Genomic DNA, 17456 nt, shown 5'->3' on the forward strand with positions numbered 1-17456 from the left:
AGGTCACACCAGCAGGAGTGGGGCTGTGCACACCTCAAAATGGCACCCCGCCGTGTGGAACCACTGCGTGCAAGGTCACACCGGTGGTGGCGGGCCCATGCCGTTCCCAGAAGTACCGGCATGCCTGGTATTCCAGGAATGTGTGAGAGGCCACCTGAGCTCCGCGATTGAGGCAGGGTCTGTGAAGCCCAAGAAACCCTCTCATGAGGGTAAGGGGCTTGGCCATCAGTGGTGTCATGGAGCCACTTGTACAAAAACAAAATGGTTTCCTCCATGTGGTCACATGGAGGAAGCCATTTTGTAAAGTACACTGGGTGTCCTCCACACAGTGCGACCTCGCTGAGAGGTCACGCTGGCAGGGCAGGGTAGCAGTACTTCAGAAACTCAGGACTGCAGTAGACACAACGGCGGATTCCCTTCCAGAAAAGCCTCTAAAAGAAAAGATCCCTCCCTTACTCGGTCCATGTCGGGAGAGTCCTTGCGTGCGGGTCCTAAGTACTTAGAGCTGCCTAAATCTTCCATGCAAGAAGGGACGGCGTGAAAGGGGAAGGATCCATCGGTACCAGCTCCAACTCCTGGACTGACGGACCGGCATCCCACGGCTTCATCTGGGAGTTCCACCCTGGACTTCCCTTCCACAGGACTGCCTCAGTCTAGGATGGATCCGTCCTCGGGCATACCAGATCTTTCAGCACCAACCTCCAGTACTCCCCGTACTCCAGTTTAAACTGAGACCTTTACTACTCCGGAAAGTATTTTTGCCTTTATATACCTGCGGTCTCCTCTGTTATCAGTCCAGTTCTCCTCAGAGACATCTCTACACCAGAAGAAATCACTTTGAAAACCCTACTACAGCTACAGGCCGGAGCATTCCTCCTCCGGTACCGCTGGTAAAACATGAGATGACTTTTTCATCAGAGGACTCTGACCTTCTGGACAAGACTTCAACCCCTCGGAGAGAGAGATCAGCCCAGGCAGAGCCTCTAGGAGCCATCCTCCTCTCAGACAACACTACCAAAGGGACCGATGGTGTCCAATGCCTTGGGAGACTCCCCTTCCCCCAGCCAGTTGACCTGTCATATTGACCTCACTGGGGCTCTTGAGATCCATGCAGGAATTGTTCTGGATCCGTGCAGGAATTGCACTTATCACCTCCCCCTATATGGTACCACAGGCTCCGTCGGGGCGTGCGGAGGAGGAAATCAAACTGGCTGCGATGGTTCTAACGGGTGTGTCCTCCTCCTCCCACAATGAGGCAAATGCGCCATCATCCCCTTTCCTGACTGATGACTACAGGCAGTACCAGGAGCTTTTACAGAGGCCCGTGACCGAGCTCCAGATCCCTCTCGAGGAGGTCCATGACGCACAGTGTAGGCTCCTGGAAGGAAGCCATTTTGGAGCCCGCGAGGCCCTCCTGCGTCCATCCCCTGAACAGGGCAGAAAAGCAGAACTTGGTTCCACTGAAAGAGGCCGAGTTCCTGTTCACCCACCCAGCGCCGAACTCCTTGGTGGTACAGACAGCCAGAGAGCCGTCCGGATGGCCGTTCCCCAGGCCAGCTCCATCTGACCAGGGTGATAAACGCCTTAGCCTCTTAGGGCGGAAGCTATTTTCATCAACCAGCCTCCAAGTTTGAAGCGCTAACTACCAGCCCCTGTTGGCAAAACACGATTTCACAAACTGCGCTACATTGGTGGGGTTCAAAGATAAGCCATCTTGTCAATGAGAAGATGAATGAGTCACTTCACTCCCTTCAGGACTCTAGGATAATCCTCCGCTCCCTGGACCTTAGCCCCAAAGAGGGAACACCCCAAACACAGCTCCAGGCCAAGCCATGTCTCCCCCCCGCCCCAGCACCTTTACGAACTGCCATGTAAACAACAGAGGGTTCACAGACCGAGCTCGCCGGCTTCTTCCACCTCAGCTGCCACTGCTGAAGCCCACCCACCAACCAGGGTTTCTTTTGATGGAACGCTTGAGATAACTCCTATCGTTGGGTAGCTCTATCGAGTCCCTCCCCTCCCTCAAACTTTTGGTGGTCATCTCGCCCTCTTTGCACACCACTGGAGGGCAGGAACAACAGAGATGAGTGGGTGCTAGAGATAATCCACTTGGGCTACGGTATTGAGTTTCTTGCCCCGCTTCCCTGTCACAAGGAGATTCTCCACCAGCAGCTGAGTTCTCTCCACCAGGTGCTGCTCATGGAGCCTTGAGGCAAAGGGGTTCTACTCCCCAGTCTTCGTTGCTCCCAAGAAAAATGGATGTTGAAGGCCCATTCTCAATCTTCGACAGCAAGTCAAGACTCCGAATGGTTACGCTGGCATCAATAATCCTTCCTTTAGAAGAGGGTGCGTGGTTTGTGGCTCTCAGCATGAAAGATGCTTACTTTCCTGTGGACACGTATCAGCACGACGTAAGGTCACTCGGGTTTCTGGTAGGGCAAGAATGCTGCCAGTTCAGAGTACTTCAGGACTAACCAGAGCACCACGTGTCTTCACGAAGGTCTTCTCAGTGATGGCGGCCCAGATGAGACAAAACAGTTACACAGCCTTCCCATACTGGGATGAGTGGCTACTAACAGGCAAATCCAGTCAGGAGGTCAGTCCCCAATCATATTCTTATCCTCCCAGGAGGATGCCAGGAAAGTATGTAAACAAAGAAAAGTCCATTTCGCCTCCCACAAGAACAATAGACTTGATGGGGGCTACCCTAGTTTGGAGCTCACCAAGGGCCTGCCTGCCAGTGGAGAGAAACTCAACTTGATAAGAAAAGTCATGTTTAAACCATGAACTGCAGTCAAAGGCTGTCTTTCTCTATTAGGCCACAAGGCTTCATGTACTTGAGTCATGCCATTTTGCCAGGCTCTACTTGTTGTCTGCAGTCCTGTCTCTGATCTGACAACATGAACGTCAGGGTAACAGTTCTCATAGATTCATAGACTTTAAGGCCGGAAGGAACCATTATGGTCATCTAGGCTGACCTCGTGCACCTCACAGGCCACAGAACCTCACCCACCCACTCCTGTAACAGATCCATAATCTCTGGCTGAATTACTGTAAGTCCTCAAATCTTGATGTAAAGACTTCAAGTTACAGAGAGCCCACCATTGACTCTCTAGGTCAAACCAGGAAGTGACCCATGCCCCATGCTAAAGAGGAAGGTGGAAAAACCTGCAGGATCTCTGCCAATCTGACCTGGGGGGAAATTCCTTCCCAAACCCAGATATGGCGATCAGTTAGACCCTGAATGTGTGGGCAAGACCCACAAGCCAGACACCTGGGAAAGAATTCTCTGTAATAACTCAGAGCCCTCCCCATCTGGTGTCCCATCTCTAGCCATTGGGGATATTTGCTAATAGCACTTAGAGCAGGGCCATATGCCATTGTAGGCAATCTCTTCATACCACCCCCTCCGTGAACTTATCAAGCTCAGTCTTGTAACAAGTTAAGGTTTTTGCCCTTTGGGATGCTGTTCCAAAACTTCACTGCTCTGATGCCTAGAAGCCTGCCTTTAATTTCAAGCCTAAACTTATTGGCCTAAGTTCCAGCCAAGCTCAAGGCTTCTCTGGCCTGGTGGACAAGCCCAGAGCCAGTGCGTGAGGGAGTCCCTTTTGTTGCATTCACACCCGATGGGGAGCGCACATGGGCAATCACACCACACAGGGCACATGGACCCCTTGAGAAGCCAGAGTGCATATCAGTTGCCTATAGCTGAGAGCAGTCTGCCTAGCCTGCCATCCATTCCTCCCACTGATTCAATCCAGCCATGTCCAAATAACATCAGACAACATGATGACTGTCTCCTACGTAAACAAACAAGGTGGAGAAAGATCCCTTCTTCTGTGTGTAGAGGCCATCAACTAATGGAACTGGTGTGTCAGGAGCTGCACAATGGTCTTGGTGACATACCTACCGGGGCACAGAATTCTTTGGAGGACAATCTCAGCAGACACGTCTCCACAGACTGTGAATGGGACTTACACGATTCCAGCCTGAACGAGAGAGTCACCCAGTGGATAATACCATCCTGGGACCTGTGGGCATCCCAGACGAACAAGGAATTCATCCTATATCGCTCCAGGGCTGCTCTGGGCAAGGGCTGCAAGAGCAACACCCTTCTCCCACCTGAGATGCACCTTTCCTTTCCTCCCCTCCCGCTATTACCACAGGCACTGAGAGATATGTCACGAGAAAGCTCAAATCATTGCACCCAGTGGACCCCAGACAGCTTCCTTCTGCAAATGGCAGCCCGTCGTCCCATCAGCATCCACCCCTTCCCCAACCTGTTGACCCAGCGGAACGGCACAGCAAGATGTCCCGCAACCCAGACCCCTTCCACCTTACGGCCTGGTATTTGGATGGGCCTCAGACCTAGAATGTTCATGTTCGGAAAATATCCAATCTCCTCTTAATTGAAGCAGAAAAGAGTCCACTAGAAAATGCTGCCTGGCTAAATGGAGACATTTCTTCAATGGAACCATTTGACCTCCGGGTTGGTGGGTTTTCCTGCTATTCTTGACTACATCCTTCATCTCAAGATGTCAGGCCTATCCTTCAGCTCGCTGTGAGTCCACCTGCAGCAATTAGTGCCTTCCATTCTCCTGCTATTTGGTGTATAAAAATGGAACAGTCAGATTTCCAAGAGGACTCATTAGAGCCTTCCCGCTGGTTATGAAACCCACACCGCATTGGGACCACAGTCCTGTGCTTTCCAGGCTTACCAGACTTCCCTTTGAACCACTGGCCACTTGTTCCATGTCCTACCTCTCCATGAAGGTCACCTTCTGAGTCTCTGTCCCAGAAGGGTGAGCAAACTAGGAGCTCTTACGGCAGACCCGCCATTCTCCAAATTTCATAAGAAGAGGGTTTCCCTTCGCCTCCATCTGAAATTCATCCCTAACATGAGTTCCACCTGGTGAATCAACCTGTTCGTTCACCAGTTTTCTTTCCTAAACCTTATGCTTCCGAGGAAGATGGGAGACTCCACTCTTGACATCAGACGAGCTTTGGCATTCCACCTGCAGGGAACAACAACAGCAATTAGAAAACCGCTTTGGGTGTTTGTTGGTAAAGCAGAACGAACCCGGGGACAAACATCTGCTCAGAAACTCTCAAAGTGAATTGCTGGCTACTTCCTCCTTCACTACCAGTTGGCACATCGCCCTTCCCCAGATGGGGCAAATTCAGCGTCATCACTTCGAGATGTACCTATCTATGCTTCTGAAAGGCAGCCTCTTCTGCAGATGCAGCTGGTGGGACAGGGGCGTTACAGACATCAGGACCAACTCATCTTTGCACCCTCATTACACAAGTGTGGAATACACATTGGGACCAGCACTCGAAGAAGAAATGGATGTTACTTACCTGTAACTAGAGGTTGTCCAAGAATGTGGTCCTTGTCTGTATTCCACTTGCCCTCTGCTGTGGACCTCATCTGATTTTTGCAGTGAGGAACGAACTGGGGGAACATCGGTCAGCACTGCCCTTTATACCCTCGGATCAGAGCAAGACAAGCAACTGCACAGGTGTGGACTCTGCTGGGAACAAATCTCCAGTTTCAGGAGCGTGGAGCCCACAGGCACCCAGATACAGAATACAGATTGGGGACCACGCGTCTCCAAGAACCTCTGGTTACAGATAAAGGAAAAATATAAAACCCAATCTGGAGTCTATATTTATTACCAAGTTCCCTCCAGTCTCTCACCCAATGGTCAGTCGATCCAGAGAGCTGGGGTCCACTTTGTAAGAGACACTTGTGCTGGCTGAGTGTTGCTTCTTCTGTAATGGATGCCATCTTGTGCCCTGTCTTTTTCTCCTATACAGTCCCAGACTTTTGGTCTCTTCTCATAACCAAGGTGTTAAGTTAACTTCAGCTCAGCCCCGAGGGCCCCCTGTTCAGAGTCTTTCCTCAGGGTTCTTTTGTCTTTGTCAAGGCTCAGGCCTACATCTGGTCCGGACTGGAAACACAGGGCTGGGCTGGGTTGAAAGATGCTGATTGTTTGCACTCATGATTTGAGGTGGCTGTGACCCACCCTGCCGCAGGTGCGGTGCCCCATTTCCAGCGATTTTGGAACATGCTACTCGACATTTTCCACCTTTTACAGGAAATAGTTTATAAACATCCTGCAAGAACCACGATGATCAGCTAGTTCTTGGCTTTTGGCGGAGACCCCCCGTGACCCCTGCCCCCTGTTGGTGCAGTATTGAGAGGAGGGTCGGACATAGGTGTGTAATGTGTCTACCTGCATGTGTGTGTCACACACACCTTGTTCCCCCGAACCCACCTCACCCCACTCCCCAATACACCTTAACCCACACCCTAGCCCAATTATAGCTCACTTCCCCCAACCGGAATGTGCCTTGCCCCAGTCCCCCAATACATCCCATTCAACTGTCTACCCCCAATAAACGTCACCACACCCCGAATACACTTCGCTCCCCTCACTCCACACCTCCCCGCAAACACACCTCACTTCCCCCTCGTGCCCCACAAATGCTTCCTAATGTATCTTACTCCCCTCGGGCCCCAACCTCACTCCCCTGCAATCATACCTCGCTCCCCTCATGTTCCCTAACGCACCTCGCTCCCCGCAGGCCCTCACCTGACCCCACCCCAAGGCCTCCTGCCGCACCTCGCTCCCCGCAGACCACCCTGTCACACCTCTTCCTCCTCAGGCCCCCTGACACACCTTCCTCCCCTCAGGACCCCACAAACACACCTCGCTCCACACCTCACTCCCCTCGCCTCCCAATGCACCTCGCTCCCACCCAATGCCTCCATCTCCCTCCATCCCCACCTCCGAAACAAAACTCGCTCCCCTTATGCCCCACAATGCACCTTGTTCCCCTGAGACCTCGCACTCCCTTCACGTGCCCCCCCACCCCTCCAAACACACCTCGTTCCCCACATGCTGTCAGTGATCCAGGTCTTAGGCGGTCAGGCCTAATGGTTGGAGTCTGAATGCCAGAGCCAAGGGTCAAGGCAGAGTTGGAGTCTGAGCCGAGGGTCGGAACGGGATTACCAGGAGTCAGGGAAGGCAGGAGCAGGGCTGGGACAGGATGGGAACAAGGCTGGATGCAGGGCAGGGTCTGGGCTGGAGCGGTGGAGGAGCAGAGCATGAGCAGGGTTTGGAGAGAGGAGCACAGGGAGGCAGAGAGACCATGGGCACGTGTGTTGAGTAGCCAGTGAGGAGCGGCTGCTGCTACGTTTAAGAAGCGGACTGCTGAATTCCTTAGCCAATCAGGCAGGATGGTCTGTCCGGCAGCCTAGTTGACTCGTTAGGGCATCGGAAGTACTGAGCAGGAGCAGAGGAGGGCCTTACTCCTGGCAGTACCACCCCCATCGAGGGTGCCCTCTAGGTACCAGCAGGACTGGTTTCTCAGGGTGGTCTCTATGAAATGCCCACAATAGATCTGGGGCATGGATGTGATTTGCCAGTTCCCAGGACTGCTCATCTGGGCTGTTATCCGCCTGGCCCACCAACTACTGGAGCTTCCCTCTGACTAGTCAGGAGTCAAGAATTTGTCGAACTATATACTCGTCATGCCCTTGGACTGTTATGAGGGCAGGGGGAGACCGAGGGCTGGAGTGATGTGGGGAGGGGTTCTCCCTGTATGGCTTCAGAGGGGAGACATGAAATACAGGGCAGATCTTCGGGGACTTGGGTAATTGCCATCTGAATGTTACTGGGATGATTCGTGCCTCAATCTTGAAAGGGCCCAGATACTGGTGGTCCAGTTTGGCTGCAGTGTGAGCAGATTTAAGATTGTGGGTGGACAGCCAGACTTTGTCTCCCATGGAAAGGTCAGGGACAGCTGGGCGGTCCCAATCAAAATGATGTTTATAGGCTTCCTTGTAAGTGCTATTTAAGTTCCTGGTGTACCTGGTGGAGATGGGTAGCTAGATCTGTGACAGCTGGTACTGGAGAGTTCATGGGGACGTCCGGAAGACAGCAGAGGGTGAACACCATGGTTGGCAAAAAACGGGCTTTGCTGGGTAGAGGCATGTGTGGCATTATTGTAAGCAAACTCGGCACATGGGAGTTGTCATGATCATAGTTGAAGATGCAGAGCAGGTATTGGTAAAAAAATCTGGTTGACCTGCTCCGTTTGTCCATCGGTGGGTGGGTGGGCAGTTGAGAGGAGAGGCTCAATCTCCAGAAGTTTTAGAAACGCCCGCCAGAACTGGGAAATTAACTGAGAACCACAGTCTGACACGATACTTGATGGTCATCCACGGAGCTGAAAAATGTATTCTAGGCAGAGGTAGGGGGATGGCGCGACCGGGGGCAAAATGTGCTCTTTTGGTTAAGAGGTCAACCATGGCTAAGATCGTTGTATGTCCCTGGGAAGGCGGCAGCTCCACAATAAAGCCAGTGGAAATGGCAGCCTATGGTTGAGGTGGAATAGGCATGGACTGGAAAAGGCCAAGTGTTTTTAGCATGGGCACTTGATCTTAGGTAGCTCTTGTTTAAGCTGCGTAAGCCTGGGCACGAGAAACTCCTTGTGATTAGGCTCCAGGTTTTGAGGTGGCAGAAGCGCCCCGCAAGTGGTGCGTCATGACATGCCATTTCCAGACATAGCTATGGTCCTTGGGGTCCTCTTCCGTGTCTTGGAACCTGAACCCGGGGGCTGTCAGAATGGGGTGTCACCATTCTCCAGAGTTTGGAGGATCTGAGCAGTGACGGGGTCGTTGGGTAACAAGGTACGAATGGACTCCTTTGGGCTGCTGAAGTTGGATGCCTTTAGAATCGTAAAGTGCTCTTTGCAGGCACTTGGCCTTATGAGACAGGGTGCCAGCCTTCCCATTTCTTGCTCCTGGGTGGTAGGTGACTATGAAGTCAAACCAGGTGAAGAAGAGGGACTAGTGGATCTGTTGTTGGTTGAGCTGTCTGGCTGTTGGAAGATATTCCAGGTTCTTGTGATCTGTGAGCACTTGGACAGGGACCCTGGCCCCCTCTAAAAGGTGCTGCCATTCCTCAAGTGCTGCCTTGATAGCTAAGAGTTCCTTATGCCAGTTATCATAATTCTTCTCTTGTGGGGCTATCCTGCGAGAGTAATTGGCACATGGTGAAGTCATCTGACAGGACCCACCAGTTGGGGCAGTACTGCACCCAGGGCGAAACTGGCTGCATCAGCCTTCACCCCGAATGGTTTAGCAGGATCTGGGTGAACCAAGATGAGTGCTGTAGTGAGCTACTCTTTTAGCTGATCAAAGGCAGTTTGGGCTTCCAAAGACCCTGGTGAACTGGACTCCTTTTGGCTGAAGGGCAGTCAGAGGAGCAACTAGGCTGGAAAATCCCTCCGTGAACCACTGGTAGAAGTTACCGAAGCTTGGGAACTGTTGGACCCCACAGGTATCCTTCGGTGTGACCCCGTTGGCAATGGCCGCCTCCTTGCATGGGTGCATGGTTAATCTCTTGGGGGAGATATCGGATCCTGATCAAACTTGCATTTTTCGGGCTTCGCGTATAGATGGTGCTGGCAAAGTGGTAGGATGCTGCAGACTTGCTGATCATGAGAAGCCTGATCGGTAGAAAAGATGAGGATGTTGTCCAGATACTACATATGATTACACAGCACAGTCAACCACCAAAACTTGCTTTCCAAAGTCTACAAAATAACACGACTGCAACCAAACACAGTCTCTTCTGGAGAGCAGATGTTTTTATGTAGAACTGTGCAAGAAACGGAGCCGCTAGAGACAACAATGAAATGGCCTCCCACAAGACAGTGTATCTAGCCCCAACCTTCTTCAACGTATATACCAGTGACCAGCCCATACACAGCAATAGGAGGAGCTTTATATACTCCAATGATCTATGTATCACATCACAGGAGGACTTTTCCGCTGTCAAGAATGAACTAACATTTGGACTGAGCAACCTCACAATTTATTACAGTAAGAACCAGCTTCGTGCCAACCTGACCAAGACACAGGTGATGGCCTTTCACCTACGCCACCAAGAAGGCAAGTGGCAACTAAACATCACCTGGGGTGGAATCCCACAGGTTAATCATCCACACCTTGTCTGCCTTGGGGTGACATTGGACCGGACACTTTTTCCTTCCAAGGAGTTGAAAGGGAAAGTTAGCACCTGTAACAACTTCCTCCAAAAGTTGGTCACCTCCAAGTGGGGAGCCAATACAGTTACTTTGCGAACTAATGCTATCCCCTTGTGCTACTTCATAGCAGAGTATGCATGTACAGTGTGGGAACGATCTGTCCATGCTAAGGAATTAGACTCTGTTCTAAACAATTGTCCTGGAATAACAGGAGAAAGCCAACACCAAAGGACAACCTGTACTTACTGGCTGGCTTTGTACCACCTGATCTCAGGAGGAAGGCAGCAAGCCAGAGGAAAAGATCATGGAAGATCCAAGGCATCCATTATATGGTCACACAGGAGTAATCAAATGCCTTAAATCGCAAAAGCGTTTTATAACCAACGTTGTACCTTTTGGATATGACAGCTGGCAAGGCATGACTGAGGTTATGGAATACGTGCAGTTGGATGCACTGAAATAGATCTGGAACCCCAGGAGGACCTTCTCAGAGGGGCCGATATAGACCAGTCAACGTCGTGATGCCTGAACCACCTGTGTATGCAAACTGGCAGATCAAAGACTAATATGATCAAATGGGGCTACTCTAATGACACAAATATATGTGAGTGCAGTGAGGAGCAGACAATGGAGCACCTGCTTGTTTGCCAATTCTTTGGGGAGACCTGTAAGAAGGAGGACCTCCCTGTAGTGATGGAAAGACCCATCACTTGTGCACAGTTCTAGAAAAAGATCTAGTGTGTGGCAAGCACACGAGGTGAAGAAGAAGACGACGACTACATAGCGGTTTAACACCTCTCTGAAGATGTCATTTATGAAGTGCTGGAATGCTGCTGGGGCATTGCACAGACTAAACGGCATGACCCGGTACTTAAAGTGTCCACACTATGTATGGAAGGCAGTCTTCCACTCAACTCCCTTGCTAATCACCAAGCTATGGGCCGTGTGAAGCTCCAGCTAAGTGAAAACCTTTGTGGAGTGGAGTCTTTTGAAAAGCTCATTAATGATAGGGTCAGGGTATTGATTTTTGAATCGTGACTCTGTTTAATGCCCAATAGTCAATACAGAGCCTTAGTGATCTGTCTTTTTTTTCTTTACAAAGAAAATTGGAGCCCCAGCTGGAGATGTGGTAGGATGGATTAACCCCTTTTGTAGATTTTTTTTTTCTTATTTTTTTCTTTTTCTGGAGGCAGTTATGGAGAGCCTGAAATTCTAGCTCTGAAAGGGCGTAGATGCAGCCAAAAGGGACTTCTGCTCCAGGTGGGAGATAGATGGGATAGTCCTTAGCTGCACTCAGGTGGCAGAGTGTCCTTGTATTTAAGTGGTAACGCGGGGGCAGTGGACTGGACCGCAGAGGTTAACGAGACTTCCTGTTCAGACTTGGAATCTCGAGAAAGGCAGGCTGAACCCTGAAGGGTTCCCAGTCTATGGTCACGTTGCAGGAGACAGAATTGTTGTCAAGGTGGGCAGCAGCATTGTATCCTGCCTGTCCTCCAACAAACACCTGGGCCATGGGTAGTGAGCCAGGGCATGCCGAAAACTGCTGGAAAGTGTGGTGCTTGGATAAGTTCAAACTGAAGGGTCTCTCGGTGAGTCACAACTTTCAAGGGGTTCGGTTTGGTGGGGAACCAGGCCTGATGAGAGGAGTGAGTCGTTGATAGACTTCAACAAGTCTGAAGCATCCTTGGGTTGAGGGGGGGATGTGATATATTCATGCAACGGTCCTGATCCATGAAGTTGCCTGAGGCATCCGAATCACCATCAGACAGGTACTGGTGCTGGTGTTTGATGAGAGGCAGGGAGTGCCACCCCAGCCTGGATCCACACATCAGGTACTGGGGTTTGGCCTTTCCTGACCAGGGTGCAGATTGGAGCTTAGGAGGGCAGCCTGACACAAAGTTCCTGCTCTTCCACAGTATAGGCATAGCCCCGGTGCCCGATGTCGCCTTTTCTCTGTGTTGGTGAGATGGGGCTGGACTTGGTCCGGCTGCATGGGAAGGTGCCCAAGGTTGGGCTGGAGATGCCAGGACAGGCAGGCATTGGCAAGCTGACATTTTTCTCTTGGTGGTGGTCCATCAGGCAGTTATCAACCTGGATACTGAGGTCAATCAAGGTGTCCGGAGTGGGTGGGGAGTCCACTCACACCAGCTTGTCTTTGATGTCACCCTTTTGGCCGAAGTGGAAATGATGATAATGCAGCGTGGCCTCGTTCCATGCAGTAGCCACTACCAAGCGGCGGGACACCATGGCATATTTAGCAACAGGCCGGCGTCCCTGCCGCGACCGCCAAAGGGCGGCCTCACGTGTACGCTCGTGACTAGGGTCATTGAAGATCACAGCCAGGAGTGGGCTTGCTTTCTGCAGCAGTGGGGATGCCCAGGTCAGAGCCTCCCCAGTCAGCGGGTTGATACTCAGCCCCACCCTGCATTGGTCAGTGGGGAACAACTATGGGCACAGAAGAAGTAGGAGCCAGTATTGATTTTCCCCCCCTCCCAACCCCCGAAATGTTCCCTGAACACCATTAAACTTATGAGGCAGGGAAATCTTTGGCTCACATGGACCAAGGGGCAGAGTTGGGGGCAGTGCTGCCTGCTTGTGTCCATAGGACAGCGACCTGGACTGGCAGTATGGGGTCAGCAAGGCACCCCATGTCTCCAGCAAGGGAATATTGGCTGGGAAAGGATCCATATGAGCCACTGGTCTGGACCTTTAGTCAGCCCAGTTCCCCTCTGTTTACTTTGGGCCGCTCAAACCGTCAGCGGAGTGGGTGGTAGGCCATCAGGCCTAGTGGTTGCAGTTTCAATGCCAGAGTCGAGGGCTGAGCCGAGGGTCGGACCCGGATTGTCAGGAAAGGCGGGACCAGGGCTGGTTCTGGGTCTGGGACAGGATGGGACCAAGGCTGGGGCAGGGCAGGATCTGGCCTGGAACAGTGGAGGAGCAGAACAGAGGCAGGGCTTGGAGAGCCAAGGAGCCCAGTCCAGCAGGGGGTCTGTCCAGCAGCCTTGCTGGGGCGTCGGAAGTACCGAGCAGGTGCAGCTAAGGGCCTTACTCCTGGCAGTACCCCCGTTGCGCTGCGCCCCCCCCCTCACGCATTGCACTCCCCTCGTGCCCCCACCACGCGCCCCCACACGCCGCACTCCCTTCATGCCCCTTCATGGCCCCCTCACGCACTTTGTGCCCCTCCCCGCCACATGCGCTCCTCACTCCTTCCGCTGTCCCTGGCTCCCTCCATGCCCTCCAATGGGCCTCGTTTCCCTGACGCCCCCCTCACACACCTCGCTCACCGCGCCGTGCGCCCCTCACGCCCCCCCATGCGCCTCGCTCCCATCACGTCCCCCTCGTGCCCCCCCACGCGCCTTGCCTCCCTCATGCCCCTCCTCACGCCGTGCCCCCCCTCACGTGCCTTGCCTCCCTCACGCCCCCCGACATACCTCGCTACCCCCTCGTGCCCCCCCACATGCCATGCGCCCCTCGCCCCCTCGCGTCCCCCTCACACACCTCGCTCCCCGGGCCGTGCGCCCCTCACGCTCCCCATGCGCCTCGCTCCCATCACGTCCCCCTCGCGCCCCCCCATGCGCCTTGCCTCCCTCATGCCCCTCCTCACGCCTCGCTCCCATCACATCCCCCTCATGCCCCCCTCACGTGCCTTGCCTCCCTCACGCCCCCCGACATACCTCGCTACCCCCTCGTGCCCCCCTCACGTGCCTTGCCTCCCTCACGCCCCCCGACATACCTCGCTACCCCCTCACGCCCCCCCCACATGCCATGCGCCCCTCGCCCCCTCGCGTCCCCCTCACACACCTCGCTCCGCGCGCCCTTCACGCCCCCCCAATGGGCCTCACTCCCATCACGTCCCCTTTGTGCCCCCCCGTGCACCTTGCCTCCCTCACGCCCCTCCTCACGCCTTGCTCCCATCACGTCCCCTTTGTGCCCCCCCCGTGCGCCTTGCCTCCCTCACGCCTTGCTCCCATCACATCCCCCTCGTGCCCCCCTCACACATCTCGTCTCCCTTACGCCCCCCTCACGTGCCATGCGCCCCTTGTGCCTCGCCTCCCTCACGCCCCCCTCACACACCTCGCTGCCCCCCTCACACACCTCGCTACCCCCTCACGCCGCCGACATCTCACCCCCTTGCACCCCCCACGTGCCATGCGCCCCTCGCGTCCCCCTCACCCACCTCGTCTCCCTTATGCCCCCCCTCACGTGCCATTCGCGCCTCGCCTCCCTCATGCCCCCTTCACACACCTCGCTGCCCCCCTCACGCCCCCTGACGTGCCTCGCCCCCTCGCACCCCCCCACGTGCCATGTGCCCCTCACGTCCCCCTCATGCGCCTCGCCCCCCTCATGCGCCTCATCCCCCGACACGCCGCGCTAGCCTCAAGGCCCCCAGCGCACCTTGTTCTCCTCACACCCCCCCAAATACACCTCGCTACCCCCACCCCTTGCCGGCCCTTTCAGGCATGGAGATCACCCGCCATAAGTGACCAAAACCCCCGCCTCCGCCGTGCCCCACTGGGAACTGAGGTCGCTCACCACGAGGGCCTGCCCCCTGGCTTAGCTGCCCCCGCCCTGCCCCGATCAGCCCTGTCGAGCATGGGGGTCATCCTCGAAAGGCACCCCCCCCACCTGCCCCAAGGAAATGGCCAACCCCCCCCCCCGCTAAGCTGCCCTACCCCCGAGCCCCCTCCCCACTTAGCTGCCCCCACACCCAGCTCTACGGGGAAAGGGGGGGAGGCTGAATCAGGGAGTGGGTCAGGGCTGCCTCCTCTTCCCAGCCCCCTCCTTTTGCCCCAGGGTCAGGGGAGGGGGATGGAGACAGGAACCCTCCCCCCTGAGCGAAAATATCCAGCACCGTGGGGCATTTTGGGGCAGGTGGGATTGGGGGCAGGTGCCACCTGTGGTTAAAGACATTAAATCTGTACAGCAAACCTTGTTCCCCTCTTCCCCCCCCCATCCCTCCCTTCCGCCCCCCCACCCCCTCTCTCTCCCCTCTGTTCAACTCTCCAGCCGTCTGCCTGGCGGGCTGCAGCGAGGGGCACGGCTACTGCGAGCGGCCCGGGGAGTGCAAATGCCGGATCGGCTGGCAGGGGGGCCTGTGCGACGAGTGCGTCCGCTACCCGGGCTGCCTGCACGGCACCTGCAGCCAGCCCTGGCAGTGCAACTGCCGGGAGGGCTGGGGCGGCCTCTTCTGCAACCAGGACCTCAACTACTGCACCAACCACCGGCCCTGCCGGAACGGGGCCACCTGCACCAACACGGGCCAGGGCAGCTACACCTGCAGCTGCCGGGCCGGCTTCACGGGCGCCGGCTGCGAGATCGAGACCAACGAGTGCGACAGCAACCCCTGCAAGAGCGGCGGCAGCTGTGACGTCAGTATCCCCCCGCCCCCCCACTGCGGCCCCCCCCAGCCCCGCCCCGCAGCACCCCCCACCCCATGGCGACCCCCCCCAACCCCTGCAAGAGCGGCGGCAGCTGTGACGTCAGTATCCCCCCGCCCCCCCCACTGCGGCCCCCCCCAGCCCCGCCCCGCAGCACCCCCCACCCCATGGCGACCCCCCCCCAACCCCTGCAAGAGCGGCGGCAGCTGTGACGTCAGTATCCCCCGCCCCCCCCACTGCGGCCCCCCCCAGCCCCGCCCCGCAGCACCCCCCACCCCATGGCGACCCCCCCAACCCCTGCAAGAGTGGCGGCAGCTGTGACGTCAGTATCCCCCCGCCCCCCCCACTGCGGCACCCCCCACCCCATGGCGACCCCCCCCAACCCCTGCAAGAGCGGCAGCAGCTGTGATGTCAGTATCCCCCCGCCCCCCCACTGCGGCCCCCCCCAGCCCCGCCCTGCAGCACGCCCCACCCCATGGCGACCCCCCAGTCCCGCCCTGCAGCACGCCCCACCCCATGGCGACCCCCCCAACCCCTGCAAGAGCGGCGGCAGCTGTGACGTCAGTATCCCCCCACCCTTGCACCCCACTGCAACCCCCAGCCCCGCTCCGCAGCACCCCCCACCCCATCGCGACCCCCCAGCCCCGCCCTGCAGCACCCCCCACCCCATCGCGACCCCCCCGACCCCTGCAAGAGCGGCGGCAGCTGTGATGTCAGTATCCCCCCGCCCTTGCACCCCATCGCAACCCCCCGCCCCGCAGCACCCCCACCCCATCGCGACCCCTGCAAGAGCGGCAGCAGCTGTGACGTCAGTATCCCCCCGCCCTTGCACCCCACTGTGACCCCCAACCCCGCCCTGCAGCACCCCCCACCTCATCGCGACCCCCCCAACCCCTGCAAGAGCGGTGGCAGCTGTGACGTCAGTGTCCCCCCACCCTTGCACCCCCCTGCGATGCCCCTTGCCCCACAGCACCCCCAACCCCATCGTGACCCCCCCCAACCCCTGCAAGAGCAGCGGCAGCCCCAACATCACTATCCCCCCACCCCCACCCCCCACTGCAGCCCCACCCCACAGCAACCCCACCCCCATAGCAACCCCCTTCCCCCAAGCCCTGCAAGAGCAGAGGAAGCTGTGACGTCCGTATCGCCCCGCTCCATGGCACCCCACCCTCATCGCTCTGTAGCCTCTGCACCCCACCGTAACCCCCCGGGACCCCTACCCTACCCCACACCACTGTAACCCCCCCCAGATTCCACAGGGCCCCCAACCTCTTCAAGAATGAGGCGGCTGTGACATCTGTATCTCCCCTCCCTTGCCCCACGGCATCCCCCCACTGCACCCCCCCCACTGCACCCTCCATTAACCCCCCCCCCGCTAGAATGGAGGCAGCCACAATGTCCGTATCACCCCCCCATTATCACCTCCCCCACCCCAATGTACCCCCAACTTGCCCCTCCACCACTAGATTGGCAGCAGCTGCAACATCAGCCTCCCCCTTATCTCCCCCACCCATCACCAGCAGCGGCGGGGGGGAGGGGGTGTCCATGGCCGTGCACAGCAGAGGACCTGGGCGCTGGCTGCTGGGAGGGGTGGTGGGGATGATGAGCCTTAACCCCCCTGCCCCTGCAATATGGGAGGCAGCGGCCACATCCGTCTAGGGGGCTAGATCCCCACCCGGTGTGGGTCAGTGCTCCTTCCCCCAGCCCCGGGGTCCGTGCAGCCTGGATGCTATGGTGGTGGGCGAAGCCATCGATGTCTCCTTTCCATGTGCAGGGAGCTGGGTGAGGGGGTATCACTGCATCTAGGAAACACCCCTCCGGAAAGATCCGGGGCTGGGGAGGGGTTGGCGGCTGTGAAAATGCCCCCTTCGTGCCCTGCAAAATGCCTCAGCTGTCCTGTAGGCCGTCTGTGCCCCCAGAGGAGCAGGGCCTTCCCGTAACTGCCCCCCCCCCCCCGCAATGCAGCTGTCTCCAGTGGGTGCAGAGTTAACACAGAGGCAGGGTGGCCCAGTGATC

The 17456-nt window shown here is 56.3% G+C and overlaps 1 protein-coding gene across 2 annotated transcripts in view; it reads left to right on the forward strand.

The window, feature by feature from the left end:
- DLL3 (delta like canonical Notch ligand 3) overlaps positions 1-17456 on the forward strand; it is a 257656-nt gene that overhangs the window by 39616 nt on the left and 200584 nt on the right. For both annotated transcript variants that reach the window (XM_084612808.1, XM_084612809.1), the window contains one exon: positions 15070-15431. In XM_084612808.1, the coding sequence (XP_084468934.1) occupies positions 15070-15431 (362 nt within the window). The remainder of the gene's footprint in view (positions 1-15069; positions 15432-17456) is intronic.

Source organism: Lepidochelys olivacea (genome assembly GCF_965140295.1).
Source record: "Lepidochelys olivacea isolate rLepOli2 genome assembly, chromosome: 23".
Taxonomy (NCBI): Eukaryota; Metazoa; Chordata; order Testudines; family Cheloniidae; genus Lepidochelys; species Lepidochelys olivacea.